Source organism: Rhinatrema bivittatum, unplaced genomic scaffold (assembly GCF_901001135.1).
Source record: "Rhinatrema bivittatum unplaced genomic scaffold, aRhiBiv1.1, whole genome shotgun sequence".
Lineage (NCBI taxonomy): Eukaryota > Metazoa > Chordata > Amphibia > Gymnophiona > Rhinatrematidae > Rhinatrema > Rhinatrema bivittatum.
In genome coordinates this window covers 27,216-52,356 of record NW_021821461.1, presented here as the reverse complement: position 1 = coordinate 52,356, position 25,141 = coordinate 27,216, and the positions used below count along the sequence as shown (strand labels likewise).

The 25,141-nt window shown below is 46.6% G+C and overlaps 1 protein-coding gene across 1 annotated transcript in view; it reads right to left on the bottom strand.

Moving 5' to 3' along the window:
* The window catches only part of LOC115082672 (E3 ubiquitin-protein ligase TRIM39-like), a gene marked incomplete at its 3' end in the record, with an annotated part of 65,384 nt that overhangs the window by 14,697 nt on the left and 25,546 nt on the right, over positions 1–25,141 (bottom strand). Inside the window, exons 2-5 of the mRNA XM_029586867.1 lie at positions 16,749–16,844; positions 15,729–16,022; positions 12,104–12,126; positions 5,414–5,523 (exon numbers count right to left, since the gene is read on the bottom strand). Of these exons, the coding sequence (XP_029442727.1) occupies positions 5,414–5,523; positions 12,104–12,126; positions 15,729–16,022; positions 16,749–16,832 (511 nt within the window). The remainder of the gene's footprint in view (positions 1–5,413; positions 5,524–12,103; positions 12,127–15,728; positions 16,023–16,748; positions 16,845–25,141) is intronic.

Genomic DNA, 25,141 nt, shown 5'->3' with positions numbered 1-25,141 from the left:
GGAGACAGAGAAGAAAAGCTTTACTGTACTGTGGTACATAAGACAGAGTGCTACCTGCAGTCACTCAGTATTCTCTGTCTCTAGCAGATGGAGACAGAGAAGAAAAGCTTTACTGTACTGTTGGTACATAAGACAGTGTGCTACCTGCAGTCACTCAGTATTCTCTGTCTCTAGCAGATGGAGACAGAGAAGAAAAGCTTTACTGTACTGTGGTACATAAGACAGAGTGCTACCTGCAGTCACTCAGTATTCTCTGTCTCTAGCAGATGGAGACAGAGAAGAAAAGCTTTATTGTACTGTTGGTACATAAGACAGTGTGTCACCTGCAGTCACTCAGTATTCTCTGTCTCTAGCAGATGGAGACAGAGAAGAAAAGCTTTACTGTACTGTTGGTACATAAGACAGTGTGCTACCTGCAGTCACTCAGTATTCTCTGTCTCTAGCAGATGGAGACAGAGAAGAAAAGCTTTATTGTACTGTTGGTACATAAGACAGTGTGTCACCTGCAGTCACTCAGTATTCTCTGTCTCTAGCAGATGGAGACAGAGAAGAAAAGCTTTACTGTACTGTTGGTACATAAGACAGTGTGCTACCTGCAGTCACTCAGTATTCTCTGTCTCTAGCAGATGGAGACAGAGAAGAAAAGCTTTATTGTACTGTTGGTACATAAGACAGTGTGTCACCTGCAGTCACTCAGTATTCTCTGTCTCTAGCAGATGGAGACAGAGAAGAAAAGCTTTACTGTACTGTTGGTACATAAGACAGTGTGCTACCTGCAGTCACTCAGTATTCTCTGTCTCTAGCAGATGGAGACAGAGAAGAAAAGCTTTATTGTACTGTTGGTACATAAGACAGTGTGTCACCTGCAGTCACTCAGTATTCTCTGTCTCTAGCAGATGGAGACAGAGAAGAAAAGCTTTACTGTACTGTTGGTACATAAGACAGTGTGCTACCTGCAGTCACTCAGTATTCTCTGTCTCTAGCAGATGGAGTCAGAGAAGAAAAGCTTTACTGTACGAGTGATACATAAGACAGTGTGCCAACTGTAATCACTCAGTATTCCCTGTCTCTAGCAGATGGAGTTAGAGAAGAAAAGCTTTACTGTACTGTTGGTACATAAGACAGTGTGCCACCTGCAGTCACTCAGTATTCTCTGTCTCTAGCAGATGGAGTCAGAGAAGAAAAGCTTTACTGTACAGTGATACATAAGACAGTGTGCCACCTGCAGTCACTCAGTATTCTCTGTCTCTAGCAGATGGAGACAGAGAAGAAAAGCTTTACTGTACTGTTGGTACATAAGACAGTGTGCCACCTGCAGTCACTCAGTATTCTCTGTCTCTAGCAGATGGAGTCAGAGAAGAAAAGCTTTACTGTACAGTGATACATAAGACAGTGTGCCACCTGCAGTCACTCAGTATTCTCTGTCTCTAGCAGATGGAGACAGAGAAGAAAAGCTTTACTGTACTGTTGGTACATAAGACAGTGTGCCACCTGCAGTCACTCAGTATTCTCTGTCTCTAGAAGATGCACACATAGAAGAAAAGCTTTACTGCACTGTTGGTACATAAGACAGTGTGCCACCTGCAGTCACTCAGTATTCTCTGTCTCTAGCAGATCGAGTCAGAGAAGAAAAGCTTTACTGTATTGTTGGTACATAAGACAGTGTGCCACCTGCAGTCACTCAGTATTCTCTGTCTCTAGCAGATGGAGTCAGAGAAGAACAGCTTTACTGTACTGTTGGTACATAAGACAGTGTGCTAACTGCAGTCACTCAGTATTCTCTGTCTCTAGAAGATGCAGACTTAGAAGAAAAGCTTTACTGTACTGTTGGTACATAAGACAGTGTGCCACCTGCAGTCACTCAGTATTCTCTGTCTCTAGCAGATGGAGTCAGAGAAGACAAGCTTTACTGCACTGTTGGTACATAAGACAGTGTGCACCTGCAGTCACTCAGTATTCTCTGTCTCTAGCAGATGGAGTCAGAGAAGACAAGCTTTACTGCACTGTTGGTACATAAGACAGTGTGCACCTGCAGTCACTCAGTATTCTCTGTCTCTAGCAGATGGAGTCAGAGAAGAAAAGCTTTACTGTACTGTTGGTACATAAGACAGTGTGCCACCTGCAGTCACTCAGTATTCTCTGTCTCTAGCAGATGGAGTCAGAGAAGACAAGCTTTACTGAAGACAAGCTTTACTGTAGGCTTTTGTCTCCATCCGATAGAGACAGAGAATACTGAGTGACTGCAGGTGGCACACTGTCTTATGTACCAACAGTACAGTAAAACTTTTCTTCTCTGACTCCATCCGATAGAGACAGAGAATACTGAGTGACTGCAGGTGGCACACTGTCTTATGTACCAACAGTACAGTAAAGCTTTTCTTCTCTGACTCCATCTGATAGAGACAGAGAATACTGAGTGACTGCAGGTAGCACACTGTCTTATGTGCCAACAGTACAGTAAAACTTTTCTTCTCTGTCTCCATCTCCTAGAGACAGAGAATACTGAGTGACTGCAGGTGGCACACTGTCTTATGTGCCAACAGTACAGTAAAACTTTTCTTCTCTGTCTCCATCTCCTAGAGACAGAGAATACTGAGTGACTGCAGGTGGCACACTGTCTTATGTGCCAACAGTACAGTAAAACTTTTCTTCTCTGTCTCCATCTCCTAGAGACAGAGAATACTGAGTGACTGCAGGTGGCACACTGTCTTATGTACCAACAGTACAGTAAAGCTTTTCTTCTATGTCTGCATCTGATAGAGACAGAGAATACTGAGTGACTGCAGGTGGCACACTGTCTTATGTACCAACAGTACAGTAAAACTTTTCTTCTCTGTCTCCATCTGCTACAGACAGAGAATACTGAGTGACTGTAGTTAGCACACTGTCTTATGTACCAACAGTACAGTAAAACTTTTCTTCTCTGTCTCCATCTGATAGAGACAGAGAATACTGAGTGACTGCAGGTAGCACACTGTCTTATGTGCCAACAGTACAGTAAAGCTTTTCTTCTCTGTCTCCATCTCCTAGAGACAGAGAATACTGAGTGACTGCAGGTGGCACACTGTCTTATGTACCAACAGTACAGTAAAGCTTTTCTTCTCTGTCTCCATCTCCTAGAGACAGAGAATACTGAGTGACTGCAGGTAGCACACTGTCTTATGTACCAACAGTACAGTAAAGCTTTTCTTCTCTGTCTCCATCTCCTAGAGACAGAGAATACTGAGTGACTGCAGGTAGCACACTGTCTTATGTACCAACAGTACAGTAAAGCTTTTCTTCTCTGTCTCCATCTCCTAGAGACAGAGAATACTGAGTGACTGCAGTTAGCACACTGTCTTATGTACCAACAGTACAGTAAAGCTTTTCTTCTCTGTCTCCATCCGATAGAGACAGAGAATACTGAGTGACTGCAGGTGCACACTGTCTTATATACCAACAGTACAGTAAAGCTTTTCTTCTCTGACTCCATCTTCTAGAGACAGAGAATACTGAGTGACTGCAGGTGCACACTGTCTTATGTACCAACAGTACAGTAAAGCTTTTCTTCTCTGACTCCATCTTCTAGAGACAGAGAATACTGAGTGACTGCAGGTGCACACTGTCTTATGTACCAACAGTACAGTAAAGCTTTTCTTCTCTGACTCCATCTGATAGAGACAGAGAATACTGAGTGACTGCAGGTGGCACACTGTCTTATGTACCAACAGTACAGTAAGGCTTTTCTTCTATGTCTGCATCTTCCAGAGACAGAGAATACTGAGTGACTGCAGGTGGCACACTGCCTTATGTACCAACAGTACAGTAAAGCTTTTCTTCTCTGACTCCATCTGATAGAGACAGAGAATACTGAGTGACTGCAGGTGGTACACTGTCTTATGTACCAACAGTACAGTAAAGCTTTTCTTCTATGTCTGCATCTTCTAGAGACAGAGAATACTGAGTGACTGCAGGTGGCACACTGTCTTATGTACCAACAGTACAGTAAAGCTTTTCTTCTCTGACTCCATCTGCTAGAGACAGAGAATACTGAGTGACTGCAGGTGCACACTGTCTTATGTACCAATAGTACAGTAAAGCTTTTCTTCTATGTCTGCATCTTCTAGAGACAGAGAATACTGAGTGACTGCAGTTAGCACACTGTCTTATGTGCCAACAGTACAGTAAAGCTTTTCTTCCTCCATTGGTTGGTACGCTATAAAAATCCAATCATGAGGACAGATCTGTGGGACTCATGTAAAGAAAATTAGCAGTTAATAACCAATTTTTCCTTTACGTTCAAATTCAAATTGCCATATTATTTTTACTTGAGAGAAAATGTAAAATTGTTAGTAGTCCTTGTTTGGGATTTTACTGATTCCTCCAGTAGGAAATTGTCTGTGGACCAATTCTGTATTTTGTCACCTTTTCTAAGACTGATGCTGAAGAATCAATCTGGATACATTTGGAGGGACATTATAGGACAATCATCAAGGTGATTTCCAAGGTTAAAAAATGTTAACTGTGCCCCTTCAGTGTGGCTGAAAGTGCATAAGTTGAGTGGAAATATTTCTTTGGCACAAGGGTGTGATAAAAGACCAGGGGAGAAGAGAGAGAAGGGAGTCAGAAACAGAAACAGACGGGCCGATACAGTAAAAGTCGTGGGAGAGCAGGCGAGCGCCCGCTCTCCTGTGCGCGCGATTTATTATCAGCCCGCATGCAAATGAGGGCCCATGGTAAAAAGAGGCGCTAGGGACACTAGCGCGTCCCTAGCGCCTCTTTTTTGACAGGAGCGGCGGCTGTCAGCGAGTTTGACAGCCGACACTCAATTTTGCCGGCATCGGTTCTCAAACCTGCTGACAGCCACGGGTTCGGAAACTGGACGCCGGCAAAATTGAGCATCAGGTTTTCAACCCGCAGGCCGATTTTAAATTTTTTATTTTAAATTATTTTTTACTTTTGGGACCTCCGACTTAATATCGCCATGATATTAAGTTGGAGGGTGCACAGAAAAGCAGTTTTTACTGCTTTTCTGTGCACTTTCCTGGTGCCGGCAGAAATTAACGCCAGCCTTTGGGTAGGTGCTAAATTCTGAAAGTAAAATGTGGGGCTTGGCTGCACATTTTACTTACTGAATCGCGCGGGAATAACTAATAGGGCCATCAACATGCATTTGCATGTTGCGGGCGCTATTAGTTTCGGGGGGGTTGGCCACGCATTTTCGACGCGCTATTACCCCTTACTGAATAAGGGGTAAAGCTAGCTCCACTGGAGTACACTGTACTGTATTGGCCTGAGAGGAAGGAAAAGAGAACAGAAATCTCTCATCTGTACAGACAATGTATATCTTCATCTGATAAACTTCATATTGTGTTGGCAAATGATTTCATACAAAAAAATAAATCAAAAGTAAAAGAGAAAGCTTCTTCTTTACCTCCAAAGTCTGTGATCAACTTTATCAATTGCTCTTGGTGTGTCAATTGGAAATTCATTTTCAGGGCAGTAGAAACAGACTTTGGTTCTGGAAACTTCAATTTATTACACCTGCAGGTAAAAACGTCACTAGGGTTATTCTAGGAGATGTTCATCCCCAGGGTATAGATATGAGATAGATGGAGGGAATAAGATACACCTACAGGTAAGAGAATCACTAGGGTTATTCTAGGAGATGTTCATTCCCAGGGTATAGAGATAAGACAGATGGAGAGAATGAGATACACCTACAGGTAAGGGAGACTCTAGGGTTATTCTAGGAGATGTTCATTCCCAGGGTATAGAGATAAGATAGATGGAGGGAATGAGATACACCTACAGGTAAGAGAATCACTAGGATTATTCTAGGAGAAGTTCATCCCCAGGATATAGAGATGAGATAGATGGAGGGAATGAGATACACCTACAGGTAAGAGAGACACTAGGATTATTCTAGGAGATGTTCATCCCCAGGATATAGAGATGAGATAGATGGGAGGGAATGAGATACACCTACAGGTAAGAGAATCACTAGGATTATTCTAGGAGAAGTTCATCCCCAGGATATAGAGATGAGATAGATGGAGGGAATGAGATACACCTACAGGTAAGAGAGACACTAGGATTATTCTAGGAGATGTTCAGACCCAGGATATAGAGATGAGATAGATGGAGGGAATGAGATACACCTACAGGTAAGAGAATCACTAGGATTATTCTAGGAGAAGTTCATCCCCAGGATATAGAGATGAGATAGATGGAGGGAATGAGATACACCTACAGGTAAGAGAGACACTAGGATTATTCTAGGAGATGTTCATGCCCAGGGTATAGAGATGAGATAGATGGAGGGAATGAGATACACCTACAGGTAAGAGAGACACTAGGATTATTCTAGGAGATGTTCATGCCCAGGGTATAGAGATGAGATAGATGGAGGGAATGAGATACACCTACAGGTAAGAGAGACACTAGGATTATTCTAGGAGATGTTCATGCCCAGGGTATAGAGATGAGATAGATGGAGAGAATGAGATACACCTACAGGTAAGAGAGACACTAGGATTATTCTAGGATAATTTCATCCCCAGGGAATAGAGATGAGATAGATGAAGGGAATGAGATACACCTACAGGTAAGGGAGACTCTAGGGTTATTCTAGGATATTTTCATCTCTAGGGTATAGAGATGAGATAGATGGAGGGAATGAGATATATATATGTGTGTGTAATGGGGCTAGATTTATGGATTGCTAACATAGGCATATATCTAGAACACCAAATTCTAAAGGCAACCTTCTGCTTATTTCTGAAGGGAAATTCCCCACCCTTAATCCTCTGCTTATCAGCACCATAATCTTAAAGCTGGGTATAATGGGTAAGAGAATCATTGGGATGGAGATAGGGGAGGTGAAGGGAGTGAGATATACCAAGATCCCTGGTTCCTCATGATTATACAGCTGCGACAAACTCTGCAAACTCTGTTCGCTATTGCAGAAGTTTTCAGTCCCTGCAGAATCACTGGAAATCATTTGTGTTTTGTGCATTCTGAACTTCCTCAGACCTCCTGCTCCTTACCTCTGGTGTCACAAACCTTTCCTCTTCACCATCGTCCCTCCTCTGCTCCAGTGTGCAGAGGTGCTGGGGCCTGTCTTTGATCCAGCTGAGGCTGCAGTGGCATGATGCACTAATTGCAGGGTGTGCGCATGCTCACCTGTGTTCATGTAACCTGCAGGTGTGCTCAGCTGTGTTCATGCAGCCTGCAGGTGTGCTCACCTGTGTTCATGTAACCTGCAGGTGTGCTCACCTGTGTTCATGCAGCCTGCAGGTGTGCTCACCTGTGTTCATGTAGCCTGCAGGTGTGCTCAGCTGTGTTCATGCAGCCTGCAGGTGTGCTCACCTGTGTTCATGTAACCTGCAGGTGTGCTCACCTGTGTTCATGTAGCCTGCAGGTGTGCTCACCTGTGTTCATGTAGTCTGCAGGTGTGCTCACCTGTGTTAATGTAGCCTGCAGGTGTGACCTGGAGATTCCAGGAGTCTAAGTGAATTGGTGGGTCTCTGTGCAAACAGCAGAAAACTCCAGGTGCTACAGCTGAAGTGGCCAGTGTGCACCCCAGAACAAGACGTCATGTAGCATGGAAGAAGGAGGAGGAGTCACAGGAGTAGTTGCAGCATTAGGCTGTGCGATTGGAAGAAAAGAGGAGGGGGACTCCCATCAGCTACTGCAACCAAAGGAGGAGGCAACTACTGCTGTTAGGGTCAGACCTGGAGGACAGGGAATGAGTGAGGATGAAGGAGTATGCAGGAGAAAACCCCAGAACACCTTGAACAACTGGCTCTAGAGATCTGGACTAGCAGCAGTGTATCCTGGTCCTGGGGCACTTCCCTAGGAAAAGGGAATAACTATCCAGGCATTAAAAGGAAGAGGAAGCACCAGAGGAAAGAAGGAAGCCTAGAGAATGCTAGCACTGCTCAGGTTTGAACTTTGCTTAGAAACTGCTAAGGTAGAAGAACAGCTTCTATTTTGATTTTTTTCTGTCTGCAATCAATAAACGTTTATCAGAGAATTACCAGAGTCCAGCCTGGTTCTGTATTTTGGTAGCCAACTGGCCATGCACAAATACTGTGAGTTTGGGAAATTCTGCGCTAAGTTTGGCAAAGGCAGAGAACCATGCTCAAAGAGGAAAAAAGAGGCGATTTTTTTCCCTTTTCCAGTGGCTGATAGATTCACAAAAGGCTAAGGAGTGAAGCTCTGCTGGAACAAGGGACATATTTATATAATGAGTCACAGGGCAGGTTTGTTTTGATCCTGACAGAAAAGGGAAAGTTCATTGTGTGTGTTCCAGAACAGAACAGAGCCTTCCAAAAAAAACCCCAGTGTTATCAGAGCCTAGTTAGAAAATATGGAGCGAGTAAAACCCTCTGTGAAGGGAAGCATCAACTCCAGAGAGGAGTTGAAAACCTACTAGAGGTTTTGCCAGATGGAAGTAGCTATGGCCAGAGGTGAAGACATATGAAAATGTGAGAAAGAGAATGAGGGTGTGGGAGAATGAGAAGTCCAGAGTTTAAGTGAGTATGTGTGTGAGAGAGAGTGTGTATGTATGAGTGAGTACATGAGTGTGTTACAGAGTGTTTGTGTATGCACGACAATCTCAGAGTGATTGTAAATCAGAGGTTCCCAGGTATGCTGCTATGTGATCATATGGAGGTCAGGATTGGAATGGGGTGCATGAGCATGCATGTGAGAGAGAGCATATGAGTGTGTTAGAAGGAGAATGTGTGTGTGGGAGAATGAGAGGGCCAGAGCCTAATTGAGCATGTATGTGAGAGATAGCATATGAGTGTGTTAGAAAGAGAATATGTGTGTGGGAGAATGAGAAGGTCAGAGTCTATGTGAGCATGTCTGTGAGAGAGCATATGAATGTGTTAGAAAGAGAATGAGTGCGTGAGAGAATGAGGTCAGAGTCTATGTGAGCATGTCTGTGAGAGAGCATATGAATGGGTTAGAAAGAGAATGTGTGTGTGAGAGAATGAGGTCAGAGTCTATGTGAGCACTGGTGTGTGAGAGAGACTCTGTATGTATGAGTGAGTACATGAGTGTGTTACAGAATGTTTGTGTATGCACGACAATCTCAGAGTGATTGTACATCAGAGGTTCCCAGGTCTGCTGCTGTCTGATCACATGGAGGTCAGGGAAGGGGTGGGATGTGTGAGCATGTGTGTGTGAGAGAGAGTGTGTATGTATGAGTGAGTACATGAGTGTGTTACAGAGTGTTTGTGTATGCACGACAATCTCAGAGTGATTGTAAATCAGAGGTTCCCAGGTCTGCTGCTATCTGATCACATGGAGGTCAGGAATGGAATGGGGTGCATGAACATGCATGTGAGAGAGAGCATATGAGTGTGTTAGAAAGAGAATGTGTGTGTGGGAGAATGAGAGGCCAGAGCCTAACTGAGTATGTATGCGAGAGAGGGCATATGTTTATGTTATAAAGAAAATGTGTGTGTGAGAGAATGAGAAGGTCAGAGTCTATGTGAGCATGTGTGTGTGAGAGAGAGTGTGTATGTATGAGTGAGTACATGAGTGTGTTACAGAATGTTTGTGTATGCACGACAATCTCAGAGTGATTGTACATCAGAGGTTCCCAGGTCTGCTGCTGTCTGATCACATGGAGGTCAGGGAAGGGGTGGGATGTGTGAGCATGTGTGTGTGAGAGACTGTGTATGTATGAGTGAGTACATGAGTGTGTTACAGAATGTTTGTGTATGCACGACAATCTCAGAGTGATTGTACATCAGAGGTTCCCAGGTCTGCTGCTGTCTGATCACATGGAGGTCAGGGAAGGGGTGGGATGTGTGAGCATGTGTGTGTGAGAGAGAGTGTGTATGTATGAGTGAGTACATGAGTGTGTTACAGAGTGTTTGTGTATGCACGACAATCTCAGAGTGATTGTACATCAGAGGTTCCCAGGTCTGCTGCTATCTGATCACATGGAGGTCAGGGAGGGGGTGGGATGTGTGAGCATGTGTGTGTGAAAGAGAGTGTGTATGTATGAGTGAGTACATGAGTGTGTTACAGAGTGTTTGTGTATGCACGACAATCTCAGAGTGATTGTACATCAGAGGTTCCCAGGTCTGCTGCTATCTGATCACATGGAGGTCAGGGAGGGGGTGGGATGTGTGAGCATGTGTGTATGAGAGAATGAGAAGGTCAGAGTCTATGTGAGCATGTGTGTGTGAGAGAGAATGTGTATGTATGAGTGAGTACATGAGTGTGTTACAGAATGTTTGTGTATGCACGACAATCTCAGAGTGATTGTACATCAAAGGTTCCCAGGTCTGCTGCTATCTGATCACATGGAGGTCAGGGAGGGGGTGGGATGTGTGAGCATGTGTGTATGAGAGAATGAGAAGGTCAGAGTCTATGTGAGCATGTGTGTGTGAGAGAGAGTGTGTATGTATGAGTGAGTACATGAGTGTGTTACAGAATGTTTGTGTATGCACGACAATCTCAGAGTGATTGTACATCAGAGGTTCCCAGGTCTGCTGCTATCTGATCACATGGAGGTCAGGGAGGGGGTGGGATGTGTGAGCATGTGTGTATGAGAAAATGAGAAGGTCAGAGTCTATGTGAGCATGTGTGTGTGTGAGAGAGAGTGTGTATGTATGAGTGAGTACATGAGTGTGTTACAGAATGTTTGTGTATGCACGACAATCTCAGAGTGATTGTACATCAGAGGTTCCCAGGTCTGCTGCTGTCTGATCACATGGAGGTCAGGGAAGGGGTGGGATGTGTGAGCATGTGTGTGTGAGAGACTGTGTATGTATGAGTGAGTACATGAGTGTGTTACAGAATGTTTGTGTATGCACGACAATCTCAGAGTGATTGTACATCAGAGGTTCCCAGGTCTGCTGCTGTCTGATCACATGGAGGTCAGGGAAGGGGTGGGATGTGTGAGCATGTGTGTGTGAGAGAGAGTGTGTATGTATGAGTGAGTACATGAGTGTGTTACAGAGTGTTTGTGTATGCACGACAATCTCAGAGTGATTGTACATCAGAGGTTCCCAGGTCTGCTGCTATCTGATCACATGGAGGTCAGGGAGGGGGTGGGATGTGTGAGCATGTGTGTGTGAAAGAGAGTGTGTATGTATGAGTGAGTACATGAGTGTGTTACAGAGTGTTTGTGTATGCACGACAATCTCAGAGTGATTGTACATCAGAGGTTCCCAGGTCTGCTGCTATCTGATCACATGGAGGTCAGGGAGGGGGTGGGATGTGTGAGCATGTGTGTATGAGAGAATGAGAAGGTCAGAGTCTATGTGAGCATGTGTGTGTGAGAGAGAATGTGTATGTATGAGTGAGTACATGAGTGTGTTACAGAATGTTTGTGTATGCACGACAATCTCAGAGTGATTGTACATCAAAGGTTCCCAGGTCTGCTGCTATCTGATCACATGGAGGTCAGGGAGGGGGTGGGATGTGTGAGCATGTGTGTATGAGAGAATGAGAAGGTCAGAGTCTATGTGAGCATGTGTGTGTGAGAGAGAGTGTGTATGTATGAGTGAGTACATGAGTGTGTTACAGAATGTTTGTGTATGCACGACAATCTCAGAGTGATTGTAAATCAGAGGTTCCCAGGTCTGCTGCTGTCTGATCACATGGAGGGGATGTGTGAGCACAGATCAGCAGCTCAATCCCAGTTACTGCCAGTGCCAGACCAAAGACCAAATCCTAACATCTCCCCCTGCACTGGGGATGAGGTGGGCAGCAGCACTGGCAGAGAAGGGGTGGAAAGAGATTCAAAGGGTAGAGGTTGGTGGAGGATGGAGAGGATATTCCTGGGAGGACAGAGAGGAAGCTGGGAGTGGAGAGATGAAGTCTGATGAGGAGAGAGGTTGGGTTAGTGGGGGATAAGGTCTGCCATGAGAGACAGAAAAGAGAGAGGGACAAGACGGATAAGGGAAAACGTTTGTGATTCTACTTTCCTCCCCTCCATTCATCACTGCTTCTTCCCATCCATAATCCCTTCTTTCCAATCATTCCCACCTCCCTCTCCCCCATTACTAATCCCTCCCTTTCACCAATCCATGAAATCCTTTCTTGTACTCTCTGCCACCACCCACACAGAAAAAATGAGGATCATAACTTGTACCTGCTCAGAGTGTCCTTCACATCCTAGAGGAGAAAGGAGATAGAGGTTATTTCTAGTTCCTCCTTACAGATTATGAGCAGCCGTTATACACTTTAGCATCTTCCACACTCAGCTCTGTGCAATCACACAACTGCCTCTTTATACAGAAAAGAAACTCCATCCAGTGAAACAGGATCATCCTTCCTCCTTCTCACAGGCAGGGAGCAGGTTACTGAGGGTCAGGCATTGGGAGCTCCTAATAAGAGCTGCCTGGGAAGGAACAGGAGAGAAGCTGGGACAGAGGGGTTTTCTTATGAGAGCTCCCCTGGAAGATGTAGGGAGAGAGACTGGGACAGAGGGGTTTTCTTATGAGAGCTCCCCTGGAAGATGTAAGGAGAGAGGCTGGGACTGAGGGGTTTTCTTATGAGAGCTCCCCTGGAAGATGTAAGGAGAGAGGCTGGGACTGAGGAGTTTTCTTATGAGAGCCCCCCTGGAAGATGTAAGGAGAGAGGCTGGGACTGAGAAGTTTTCTTATGAGAGCTCCTCTGGAAGATGTAAGGAGAGAGGCTGGGACTGAGGGGTTGACTTATGAGAGCTCCCCTGGAAGATGTAAGGAGAGAGGCTGGGACTGAGGGGTTTTCTTATGAGAGCTCCCCTGGAAGATGTAAGGAGAGAGGCTGGGACTGAGGGGTTTTCTTATGAGAGCTCTCCTGGAAGATGTAAGGAGAGAGGCTGGGACTGAGGGGTTTTCTTATGAGAGCTGCCATGTAAGATGTAAGGAGAGAGGCTGGGACTGAGGAGTTTTCTTATGAGAGCTCCCCTGGAAGATGTAAGGAGAGAGGCTGGGACTGAGGGGTTTTCTTATGAGAGCTCCCCTGGAAGATGTAAGGAGAGAGGCTGGGACTGAGGGGTTTTCTTATGAGAAGCTCCCCTGGAAGATGTAAGGAGAGAGGCTGGGACTGAGGGGTTGACTTATGAGAGCTCCCCTGGAAGATGTAAGGAGAGAGGCTGGGACTGAGGGGTTTTCTTATGAGAGCTCCCCTGGAAGATGTAAGGAGAGAGGCTGGGACTGAGGGGTTTTCTTATGAGAGCTCTCCTGGAAGATGTAAGGAGAGATGCTGGGACTGAGGGGTTTTCTTATGAGAGCTGCCATGTACGATGTAAGGAGAGAGGCTGGGACTGAGGAGTTTTCTTATGAGAGCTCCCCTGGAAGATGTAAGGAGAGAGGCTGGGACTGAGGGGTTTTCTTATGAGAGCTCCCCTGGAAGATGTAAGGAGAGAGGCTGGGACTGAGGGGTTTTCTTATGAGAAGCTCCCCTGGAAGATGTAAGGAGAGAGGCTGGGACTGAGGGGTTTTCTTATGAGAGCTCCCCTGGAAGATGTAAGGAGAGAGGCTGGGACTGAGGGGTTTTCTTATGAGAAGCTCCCTTGGAAGATGTAAGGAGAGAGGCTGGGACTGAAGGGTTATCTTATGAGAGCTCCCCTGGAAGATGTAAGGAGAGAGGCTGGGACTGAAGGGTTTTCTTACGAGAGCTCCCCTGGAAGATGTAAGGAGAGAGGCTGGGACTGAGGGGTTTTCTTACGAGAGCTCTCCTGGAAGATGTAAGGAGAGAGGCTGGGACTGAATGGTTTTCTTATGAGAGCTCCCCTGGAAGATGTAAGGAGAGAGGCTGGGACTGAGGGGTTTTCTTATGAGAGCTCCCCTGGAAGATGTAAGGAGAGAGGCTGGGACTGAGGGGTTTTCTTATGAGAAGCTCCCCTGGAAGATGTAAGGAGAGAGGCTGGGACTGAGGGGTTTTCTTATGAGAGCTCCCCTGGAAGATGTAAGGAGAGAGGCTGGGACTGAGGGGTTTTCTTATGAGAAGCTCCCTTGGAAGATGTAAGGAGAGAGGCTGGGACTGAAGGGTTATCTTATGAGAGCTCCCCTGGAAGATGTAAGGAGAGAGGCTGGGACTGAAGGGTTTTCTTACGAGAGCTCCCCTGGAAGATGTAAGGAGAGAGGCTGGGACTGAGGGGTTTTCTTACGAGAGCTCTCCTGGAAGATGTAAGGAGAGAGGCTGGGACTGAATGGTTTTCTTATGAGAGCTCCCCTGGAAGATGTAAGGAGAGAGGCTGGGACTGAGGGGTTTCCTTATGAGAGCTCCTCTGGAAGATGTAAGGAGAGAGGCTGGGACTGAGGGGTTTCCTTATGAGAGCTGCCCTGGAAGATGTAAGGAGAGAGGCTGGTTTTGATTAGTGGCAGCCGACGGCCCGAGAGTGGTAGATCACTCCCAGGACTCCGCTGGACCACCAGCGACTTTCAGTATGTCTTGGGGCGGAGTGTTGGGCAAGTCTTGGGTCAGGAGGGTGGGGGGGTTGCAATTAATTAAATTTGAAAGGTTGGGTTTGGGTTTTGTTGTTTTTTATAATGTGCCCTTCCCCCCCCCCCCCAAAACGATAAGAAAACCACATGAAATTTCGTAGGTTTTCCTATCATTTTGTTGACACCCCCCCCCCCGAAACGCAACGAAATAGGAAATATCGTCTATATTTCCTTTTTTCATTGCAAACGAATGCACATCCCTAATCCCTAACCCTTTCATGTGATTTTTGTGTCTTGGTAACTTTTAGCTATTTCTCTAGGCTCATACCTCTGCAGAACACCAACCCCAAAAGTCGTATGGCCAGAAGTCTTCCTTCACTATACCTGAGGTTGAAGCGATTGAAAGGTCTCTTGAATATATAAATCCTACATGCCCCCCCGGACCAATGTTCGATTGGTCTCACTATCATGGACTGCCTGGATTCCCATATTCCAGCCCCCAGCAATAATGGCAGAACTTGGGATCATTGTTCCATGTTATGACACTTGAGATGAATAAGGCAGTGGAAGCGCTCCAATTACAGATTAATGAACTCGCTATAGTCACCAAATGCAACAGACGAGGACTTGATTATATTTTTGCTAGAGAAGCAGGATTGTGTACTTTGCTTAACAGTAGTGGATGTTGCACAATTGTCATTAACCGTTTTGACATTGTAAAGAATGCTATGGAGAAAATTGTTTCTGTTGCGCCCGTCGGTCGCAGACGGCTGCGCCCTCTCTGTCTCACCTCTTTTCTTCCTTTCTCCACTCCTCTGGGCAAGATGGCTGCCTCCGCCTCTCCTCGCTGACCTCTCCGGCGTCCCCGGGCCAGCATGGGTGATTGCGTTCGCCATTCTTCCACTGAGGTCACCCAGGGCACACGTGCACGTCGCCCCTTCTTTTGAATACGTTGTGGCGGGAACCTCGGGGGCATGCCCACTGCATGACGTCACTACCTCCGGGTACTTAGCCTCCGATCTCCAGTCCAGCTATGAGTTAGGAATGATTCCAGTCCTGCTAATTTTGCTTTGCATTCAGACACCTTCTGCTCTGAGTTCTCGCTCCTACCTACCCTCCGGGGTTACTCCATTCCAGCAAGGAAGCTCAAGGCACCCGCTCTTGCTTTGCTCCTAGCTACCCTCCGGGGTTACTCCGTTCCAGCAAGGACGCTCAAGGCACCCGCTCCTCGGGGGTCTTGCCTCGCTCCTGTCTACACTCCGGGTTACCCTGCTTCTAAGGTTTTTGCATATAATTTAAGTAAATTCCCTCCATCCTCCTTATAAATCTCGCTTTAGCTTTCACCTTCAGTAGCTCTGCGGCTGGCTGCTGACTCTTCTCCTCCACCTCCTCTAGCCGGGTCACATTTTCCTGGATTCTCTGAAGTTTCTTCTCCTCTTCCTCCTCCATCTCTGAGATCATCTGCTTGAAGGAGGAGCTTTGCTCCTCTAGTAGGGTCACATTTTCCTGGATTCTCTGTAGAATCTTCTCCTCTTCCTCCTCCAGTCTGGAGAAAAGGATCCGCTTCTCCTCGTTCAGAAGCTGCTGTAACTCCTCAAACTTGGACTCGATCTTCTGTCTCATGATCACTTTGTTACCCTGGAATAAACAAAGAGATGGAAATCTCAGTAACTCTGACCTGGCTTTCCTGCCAAGGACAGGGAGTCACAGCTGTTCCCAGAGGATCCATGGTCAGAAACGGCATCAGGGGGCTCTCAGGAGTCAATCGAAAGTTACAAAAGATTACATGAGATGAGCATTCCTGGGAACGCTCCATTTACAGTCACCCCGAGGTTTTAATTGATTAGCGGAAGCTGACGAGTGAGTGGGCAGCACGTACACAAGCTTTCGCCTAGTTTGAACCTACACTCCATATTCAGTCTTGTGCTCTCTGTCACACTCACACACACACTCATGCTCACTCACATTCCCCTCATTCTCTCACACACTCATGCTCACTCACATTCCCCTCATTCTCTCACACACACGCTCACTCACTTTCCCCTCATTCTCTCTCACACACACACACACACACACACACACACGCATGCCAACTCACTCTCTCTCCCCACTTTGGATTAAACAGCAGCAGGTGCATGCAACTTATTTTTTCGGGCCGGTACGGGCCGATCAGAAGCCTCTTCCCAGTGCTCCGAGTGATAATCCGCCAGTTCTCAGCTAACGAGAACCTCGGAAACGCTTCCCAGGCCCCTCTGCAACCAGGCAGACTGAGTCCCATTATTCTCTGAGTGGTCAGGGGACCGAGGGGGTGAGGGGGAAGGTCCCCGCAGAGAGAGAGGCTGAGAGGCAGACGCAGACACTCACCCACACTTCCCCGGCTTTCCTCTCCTCACCGGATCTCAATTTCAGAAGATTTTCCAACTCCTTTCTCAGAGGCTCCAACTGCATTTCAAATCTTTTCTGTGAAGAGTAAGCATAGTTAGTTTGAATTTCCATATTATTTTAAGATCATTTTGAGACCACGTTGTTTCGAAAAGAAACTGACCGAAAACACTTTACTATCCTATCACAGCTGTCACCCTAGGGCCCTCCGGGACAACATACCGACTGGCCAATTTTTAAGATTACGTCGCCTCTGTACCTCTCGAGATGAGTTTATTGCTCAAGCTCAGACTATGTCTGCCCGGTTTCTGGATCGAGGTTATCCAGCGCGGGTAATAAGAAGGCATTTAAGCGGGCCTTGTATACACATTGGGACTGGCTGTTTTTACCATCTCCCAGCTCAGACGACACGGCCAACAATTGTATTTTACCTTTTCTATTGTAGGAAGTACGATTGTGAATATGATTCGGCGTCATTGGTCAGCATTAGGGTTAACAGACCTGCTTCACAGTCCCTTACGGTTCACTTTCCGGCGGGGGAGAAATCTACGGGACCGTTTGGTGCATACAGCAGCCCCCTATTTAGAGTACTTGTCTAGCATGAGGGAAATTCACAAACCATGTGGTCACTGTACCATGTGCAGCCATACGGACACTTTTTCGGAGTTTATACACCCTATGACTGGACGTGTTTTCAAACTTTACTCATATTCTGACTGCACCACAAAAGGCGTTATCTATGTCATAAAATGCCCGTGTGCTTTACTGTACATAGGTAAAACGTCCAGAATGATAAAAATAAGAATTATAGAACACTGTTCGAACATCCGGTCCCTTAGAATGGACGAGCCCCTGGTATCCCACTGGTCACAGAGCGGCCACCCCATCTCTGCTCTCTCCTTCCTAACCATCTGAGCTTTTCTGATTTCATCAACACTACGGTTAAAGAGTGCTACTACAAACTCCAAGTTCTAAAAAGGCTTCGACCCCTCCTTCATTTTCACGATTTCAGGTCAGCGTTACAATCCATCATCTTCTCAAAAATGGACTACTGTAATTCACTGCTTCACGGTCTCCCAGTCTACACCCTAAAGCCTCTTCAACTGTTACAGAACGCTACAGCAAGGTGCCTCACTAAATCCAACAAAAGAGATCATATAACACCAATTCTAAAGAAGCTCCACTGGCTCCCAGTCAAATCTCGAATCCTGTTTAAACTTCTATCAATCACCCACAAAGCCATATTCAACAACACTCCACTGGGCCTCAGAATCCCTCTTCAGCTTCACACGTCTTCCCGACCGCTAAGATTAGCACAAAGAGGAACTCTACATGCACCTCCCATGAAAACATCTTTAAGTAAAAGAGCTCTATCCACAGCAGGCCCCAAACAGTGGAATCTGCTTCCTCCGGAGCTAAGGCTGATACATTGCCCCAACACGTTCAAAAAAAGACTCAAGACATGGCTATTCAGTCAAGCATTCCCTTAACTTACTTAGTCTTCCACAGCTCCCATAGACTGTTTTCATACTGTTGACGTCCAGAACCTATGCTCATGTTTTTACTCATCAATAAGAAATTTCTCCCTCCTCCCCCCCCCCCCCTCCACGAACAACCTTCCTTCCCCCTCCCCCCCATTAGCAAACCTCCCTCCCCATGCGCTAGTTTCGCTCTAACAGTGCATACTGCTACTGTTCCTAGTTATGTTATGTTATATTATCCAAGTTGTTCACTCCCTTGTTCATTGTAAGACATATGTTGTCATTGTTTTCTACTTGTTATAATGTAAACCGGAGTGATAAGTAATTCTGTTACCTGAACTTCGGTATAAAAAAAGTTATAAATAAATAAATAAATAGTGTTAGAGGTGGTCCCACGCCCCCATCGGGGAGGGGACTTCCTCGGGATACTGGGTCGGAGGGAGCAACGATGGATTTTTACTCTTGATACTGTCTCTCCAAAAGGACTTAATAAAGATATTGAGTGGCACCTTTTTTACTGAGGGAGGTGATCTGGTGTTTAATGTGATCTGATTGGGTCTCGCAAGAGGTTCCCTTCGCGCCTTTTTCTGGTTTAAATGGCTGGTCATTTTTGAGGGCGCATGCGCTCCAGTGATTACTCCTATAGGTATGTGTCTGTACAATGAAATGTTTATCGTAGCCTCAGCTGTTCCACTTCTTATGCACCTTATTGTATTTCAGATTGATACTGTTACCTTGGTCCCTCCCGATGCAGCAGTCGCGAAACACGGGACCGTGTCGGGGGACTTTAAGAAATTACTGCTATTATTGATGGAGTTGCCACATGAATGTTTGATATTATTATTCTTTTGAATAAATAGAACGTTTTGAAATTCTAGTGGATGAGAGTTTTATCCTGCACTATTGTGTCTGAGTACTTGTGGATGTGCAAGGTCTATGCTTCAGTGGATTATCAGATGAGTTCTCCTTTACCCAGATGGCCTCCCGTGCACTGATAACTTCAGGCTGGGCCACTTCAGTTGCAGTTTTATGACGTCTGCACTGCTTCTCCAGGGTCAGCAGGAGCACCTGCAGTGTCCCATATATTGGTAAAGATCTGGCACACTACAGTTGTGTGCACTGTTCTGGTTAAACTTTCTTTGTACTGGCATGCTGTCAGGACATTCAAGGGATTCAGCCCAATCCGATCAGTAGCGATTCACCTCCCTACTCCTCCCATGAGACCAGCTCCACAGCAGAAGGAGATGATGTTTGGAGAAAACAAAAATGCCTGTTCCTGCTCAACCCAAAACCCTGTGGGGACATGAGTGGAGCCAGTCCATTAATCCAGGACAATCTCAGGGCATCTGTAGATCAAAGAGTTCCCAGGTATGGGGATTGAGTGTTTGTGAGTGAATGAGGATTTGAGTGAGAGAGTGAGCAGGGAGAGGAGTCTGTGAGAGGTGTGTGTGTGTGAGCGAGAGAGTGAGGATTTGAGTGAGAGAGTGAGCAGGGAGAGGAGTTTGTGAGAGGTGTGTGTGTGAGCGAGAGAGTGAGGATTTGAGTGAGAAAGTGAGCAGAGAGAGGAGTCTGTGTGAGGTGTGTGTTTGAGGGAAAGAGAGGGAGCCTGTGTGAGTGAAGGAGGGGAGGAGCGATAGAGAGCACATGTTTCTGTGTGGAAGAGTGTGAATGTGTAGAAGATCCTGTGTGTGTGAGTATGAGAGAGAGAAGAAAATGTGTGAGCACAACAATCTTCCCTCCCCACCCAACCCACTAATCCACGACAATATCAGGGCACCTGGAAATCAAAAAGTTCCCAGGTTTGGACAGCAAAGGTTTTTTTTTTATCCTTGTTAGTTTTATTCAGGTGTCTGCTGTTTTCAATATATTTTTGGAATTTGTAACATGTTTTTTGAATATTTATGAGTTTTTAGATATTAGATGTCATTCTATTTGTTATATATTTTGAAATATTTTTAATAGCATTGATTTACTGTTTTTGATTATTTATATTGCTTGATGTTTTGTTAAAAATGGCAATGTTTCTGTTTTTCCATTATTCTGCTGCAAGCAGAGTTCAGTGTTGGGGTTTTCCAGTTCAGTTTTTGTTTGCACATTTTTTAGTTTTACTATATTGACTGGGTAAATGTAACATCAGGACTTGCTAGAGATATAAAGTTCCTGGATGTAATAAATGATTGCTTCATGGAGCAATTGGTTCAGGAACCAACAAGAGAGGAAGCCATTTTAGATTTAATTCTTAGTGGAGCGCAAGATTTGGTGAGAGAGGTAACGGTGGTGGGGCCACTTGGCAATAGTGATCATAACATGAACAAATTTAAACTAATAACTGGAAGGGGGACAATAAGTAAATCTGCAGCTCTAACACTAAATTGTAAAAAGGGAAACTTTGATAAAATGAGGAAAATTGTAATGAATGGAGGTGGATCCTTGGGCCGACTGTTGGATGCCCAGTCGGGAGGCAGAACACGCCAGACTGAGGCCCGGACTTCACCTGGAAACCCGAGGCGCCCCCAGAGAAGCTGTTGACGCCCGAGTCGCTAGGGCTTAGGTGTCTTCGCCCTGGAAGCCCGAGGTTCCCCCAGGAGGAGCCCGTAGGAACCCGGACCGCTGGGACTTAGGAGAAGTCGGCGTAGAAGAAATCCCGGAGTGGAGCAGGAGCTGAGGTGGAACCCGGAGAAGATAGGGAGCAATCAGATCCGGCTGGCAGCTGGAGTCGAAGACGAGGGAGCGGTCCGAGGTCTAGGCGGGCAGCAGGAATCAGCACGAGTAACAGTCCGGGGTCTAGGCAGGCAGCAGGAATCAGCACGAGTAAACAGTCCGGGGTCTAGGCAGGCAGCAGGAATCCAAAAACGAGTAGGCAGTCCGAAGTAAGGCACAACAGTAAGCAGGAACTCTGAAACTGAAGAGCAGGAACAAGAATACCAGGAACAGCAACTAATCCAACCAAGAGATCTCGTTGCAAGGCAATTTCTGTGGGACTGACGCCGGCTTAAATCTCCCGCGAGTGCTGACGTCACCCGGGGGGGGCGGTTCAGCACATCCGGGTGCTGGGCCGTGAAAAGCCCGGCCCTCACGCGCGCGCGTTCCCCCGAGGGGGAGGAGTCTTCCCGCGAAGGTTGGCGGCGTCCCGCATGAGGAGAGAGGCCATCCCCACGCGGCCTGACCGACCCCGAATCCGCGGATCGCGGCAAGGCCCCGGAACCCGCAGAGGAGGTAAGGACTCGGGCGCCACCGTGGCGACCGAGACCGCAACAGAAAATAGTCAGAAAAAAACTGAAAGGTGCAGCTGCAAAGGTTAAAAGTGTTCAACAGGCTTGGACATTGTTTAAAAATACAATCCTAGAGGCGCAGTCCATATGTATTCCACACATTAAGAAAGGTGGAAGGAAGGCAAAACGATTACCATCATGGTTTAAAGGTGAGGTGAAAGAGGCTATTTTAGACAAAAAATCATCCTTCAAAAATTGGAAGAAGGATCCATCTGAAGAAAATAGGATAAAACATAAGCATTGGCAAGTTTATCATATTGTTTACACTTCTGGTTCACTGCGTTCCTATGCCTTTTCCTTCCAGCAGTATTTACCTCCAAGTTTACCTACCTTGTTAAATGTAACTTTATTCTTCCGGTTTTTACTATTTTTTACTGTTTTTTGTTACTGTTCCCCTGTTCGATGTAAACCGATCTGATATGGTCATCCAACCATGAAGGTCGGTATAGAAAAGCGCGCATTCATTCACTGCCGGTGGGGGCTGCCTCGGCAGCCCCCACCGGCAGTGAATGAATGCGCGCACAGGCCCACAGCGCCTGTGCGACCCCTGCGATTCGGCGCTGGGGGCTGCCGGTGGGGGCTGCGGCAGTGAATGAATTCATTCATCCAGGCGGAGGAGCCGGCTGCTTTCGCCGCTGCCGGCTGCTTTCGGCTGCCGCTGCCGGCTGCTTTCGGCGCTCAAGGCAGACCTGGATGAATGAATTCATTCACTGCCGCAGCCCCCACCGGCAGCCCCCAGCGCCGAATCGCAGGGGTCGCACAGGCACTGTGGGCCTGTGCGTGCATTCATTCACTGCCGGTGGGGGCTGCCGAGGCAGCCCCCACCGGCAGTGAATGAATGCGCGCCTGTGCGACCCGGCCTAGATTTAACACGCGACCACCCGCCGCCCGCCGGCCGTCTCGAAGTAACGCGCGTCCACCCACCCCCCCGCCGCCGCCACCTGGAACAAGCGCCCACCCGCCCGCGGCCTAGATTTAACACGCGACCACCCGGCTCCCGCCGCCAGCCGCCTGGACCCACGCGGCCCTCCGACAGGTATTTAAAAATATTTTTTTTTTGAACACTCAGGTTTTTTTTCCAATATAAGACATACCCTGAAAGTAAGACATAGTGGGAATTTTGGGGGTAAAAAGAAAGTAAGACGCTGTCTTATATTCGGGGAAACACGGTACCATATGGGTTCCAAGTGTCTTTTTTTGCTTTTTAGCAGGATTTTCTGGTTGACGTGCAAGATGTTTTCTGTATATTATAATTACGTGCATTGCTATAAGTGATATTTTTACCTCAGAAAGCTTTAGTTTTTCCTATGGTAGGTTCCAATATGGCCGCATGCTACATAAGAACATAAGAAAATGCCATACTGGGTCAGACCAAGGGTCCATCAAGCCCAGCATCCTGTTTCCAACAGTGGCCAATCCAGGCCATAAGAACCTGGCAAGTACCCAAACACTAAGTCTATTCCATGTTACCATTAGAGGAGTGAGCTCCGAGAAACCTTCCTATCTTTATAAAAGCTTTTTTTCTTCTCTGCATCATATGGGCAAGAGTGTTTCCCCAATATCTCGGCAACCTCTATATTCTGGTTGTCCTGATGGATGAACACTCACTTCCAGCTGGGACCCTCCATCGAGCTCTGTGGAGCAGCCATCGGGCAGTGTTCTGAATGAAGGTTCGTCATCTGCAGCCCCAGACATCAAGACCCTCGCTTTCTCCAGAGCAGGACCGTGGGCCTCCCCAGCAGCAGGGGTTATCTCCGATTAGCCTGGATGTCGGCAGCTCTTCTTGGTCACACCCAGATGACATCATGCCACCAACAGCCTTAGCAAGCAGACATGCCCCAGATGTGGAGCCAACTTCTGGAATGAATTCAGGTGGTTTGGCTTTGCGAGTGGAGGTGGCAGTGAAGTTTCATTTAGCTCTTTATCTCAAGGAACTTTACAGCCTAAAGGCAATTCCACCGGTCTTTATTAAGCCTCCCAATATAACACTTGATGGGATATGGTTGGTAAGCTTTCATGAAACTCTGCTCGTAAGTGTCCTTTCTTGTTTCTCAGCACAAAGAACTTTTGGGGGCTGTAAATTATTTGCAATTGCAAATAAACGAGGTGTCTCATCAGGTGGAACAAATCGTAACTAGGGACTTGGCCTGACCAGAGCCTGTGCGCGAGTTGTTTCCATGGGTCATTTATATTTTCAAAATAAAATGGAAAATTTAGGGAATGTTGTCTAGTGAGATAATGTTCAGCTAATAAATTCCCTGCTCCCCCCCCCCCCCCCCAAAAAAAATATTCTTCTCCTATGGAGATATTGTGTAGATATATATTTTTTTTAAATCTGAAAGTTTCTGAAAATTTGCTTCCCCCAGTCTGAAAGGCTTAGTGTTTACATGCTTTTTCTAAAGTTCCTCAGATGAAAGATACATCTCCAGCCTCTCTTGATCTATCTCATTTGTCTTCATTTTTGGAGCAACCTTCAGAGGAAGGATTGGAAACTGCCACTTTAATACTGACTTTTGCAGCTGAATCACAGTAGCAATGGATGGCTGGCACTATCTTGTGCTCCTACCATGTGACAGGGGCCGACCAATGGCACCAGTAGCCCCTGTGACATAGTAAGGGCAAAGGCTATCGGCGCCATTTTGAATACTGGCAGCCGACAGCCCGAGTGCAGGAGATCGCTCCAGGACCCCTGCTGGACCACCAGGGACTTTTGGCAAGTCTTGGGGGGGGGTCAGGAGGGTGGGGGTTTATTCGTTAATGATACTTTGTATTCGTGTGGGTTTGCCATACGTTTCGCGACCCCCCCACAAATACGAATATGGCATATACGTTGCGGATTGCCAATACATTGCAAACGAATACACACCCCTACTGTCTGTTACCCTAACCACTGCTTGGACTGACTCTCTTTCACTTCTGCTGGCCTACAACACCTCCTACGATGGATTTGTCTCTTTCTGGAGGCCCGTGCTTAAGTCCATCTGGCCCAAGTATATGAAGGCTCAACTTAAGGGGAACGAGTGCTGGTAATGGTGTAGTTCTTATTGGGCCTCTGCTTCAGCCAGCTCCACCTGCTGATGGTGAGGATCTTCAGGGCTTTTCCCTGTGGGTAGCACCAACCTCTCCTTGATCCAAGGGTGTGGCCGCGTGCTGCCCCGTGGGGAGGTGAGAGCCATGGCCATGAGGTGCCCTGTGGGGAGGTGAGAGTCACGGCCGCACGCTGCCCCATGGGAAGACTGCTACCATGCTCACTATTGTGAAAGAAACCCATTGCTACAAGCTCAGAGACTCCAAGCACTCAATATTCAAGGCCATTTAGACAGATTAACTATTTCCCTTTCTTACCCAGCAAAAACGTTAGCCAGATAAGTCGGCAGGGGGAATGAAGAAAAGATGATTTATATTCAGACAACTACCAACAAGGTCTGAATTACATAGTCTGTGTAAACAAATAATTATGGGTGTAGCTTGCTTGTTACGGCGGTTACTACCCTGAATCAAGCCTGATACTTCACTTAGAATACATATCCAGCGCAGCTCACTGCTTCAATGGCAAGGGGGGTGAAGAAAAGAGGATTTGTAGTCAAACAACCAACAAGGACTGAGTTGCACAGGCAGGGTA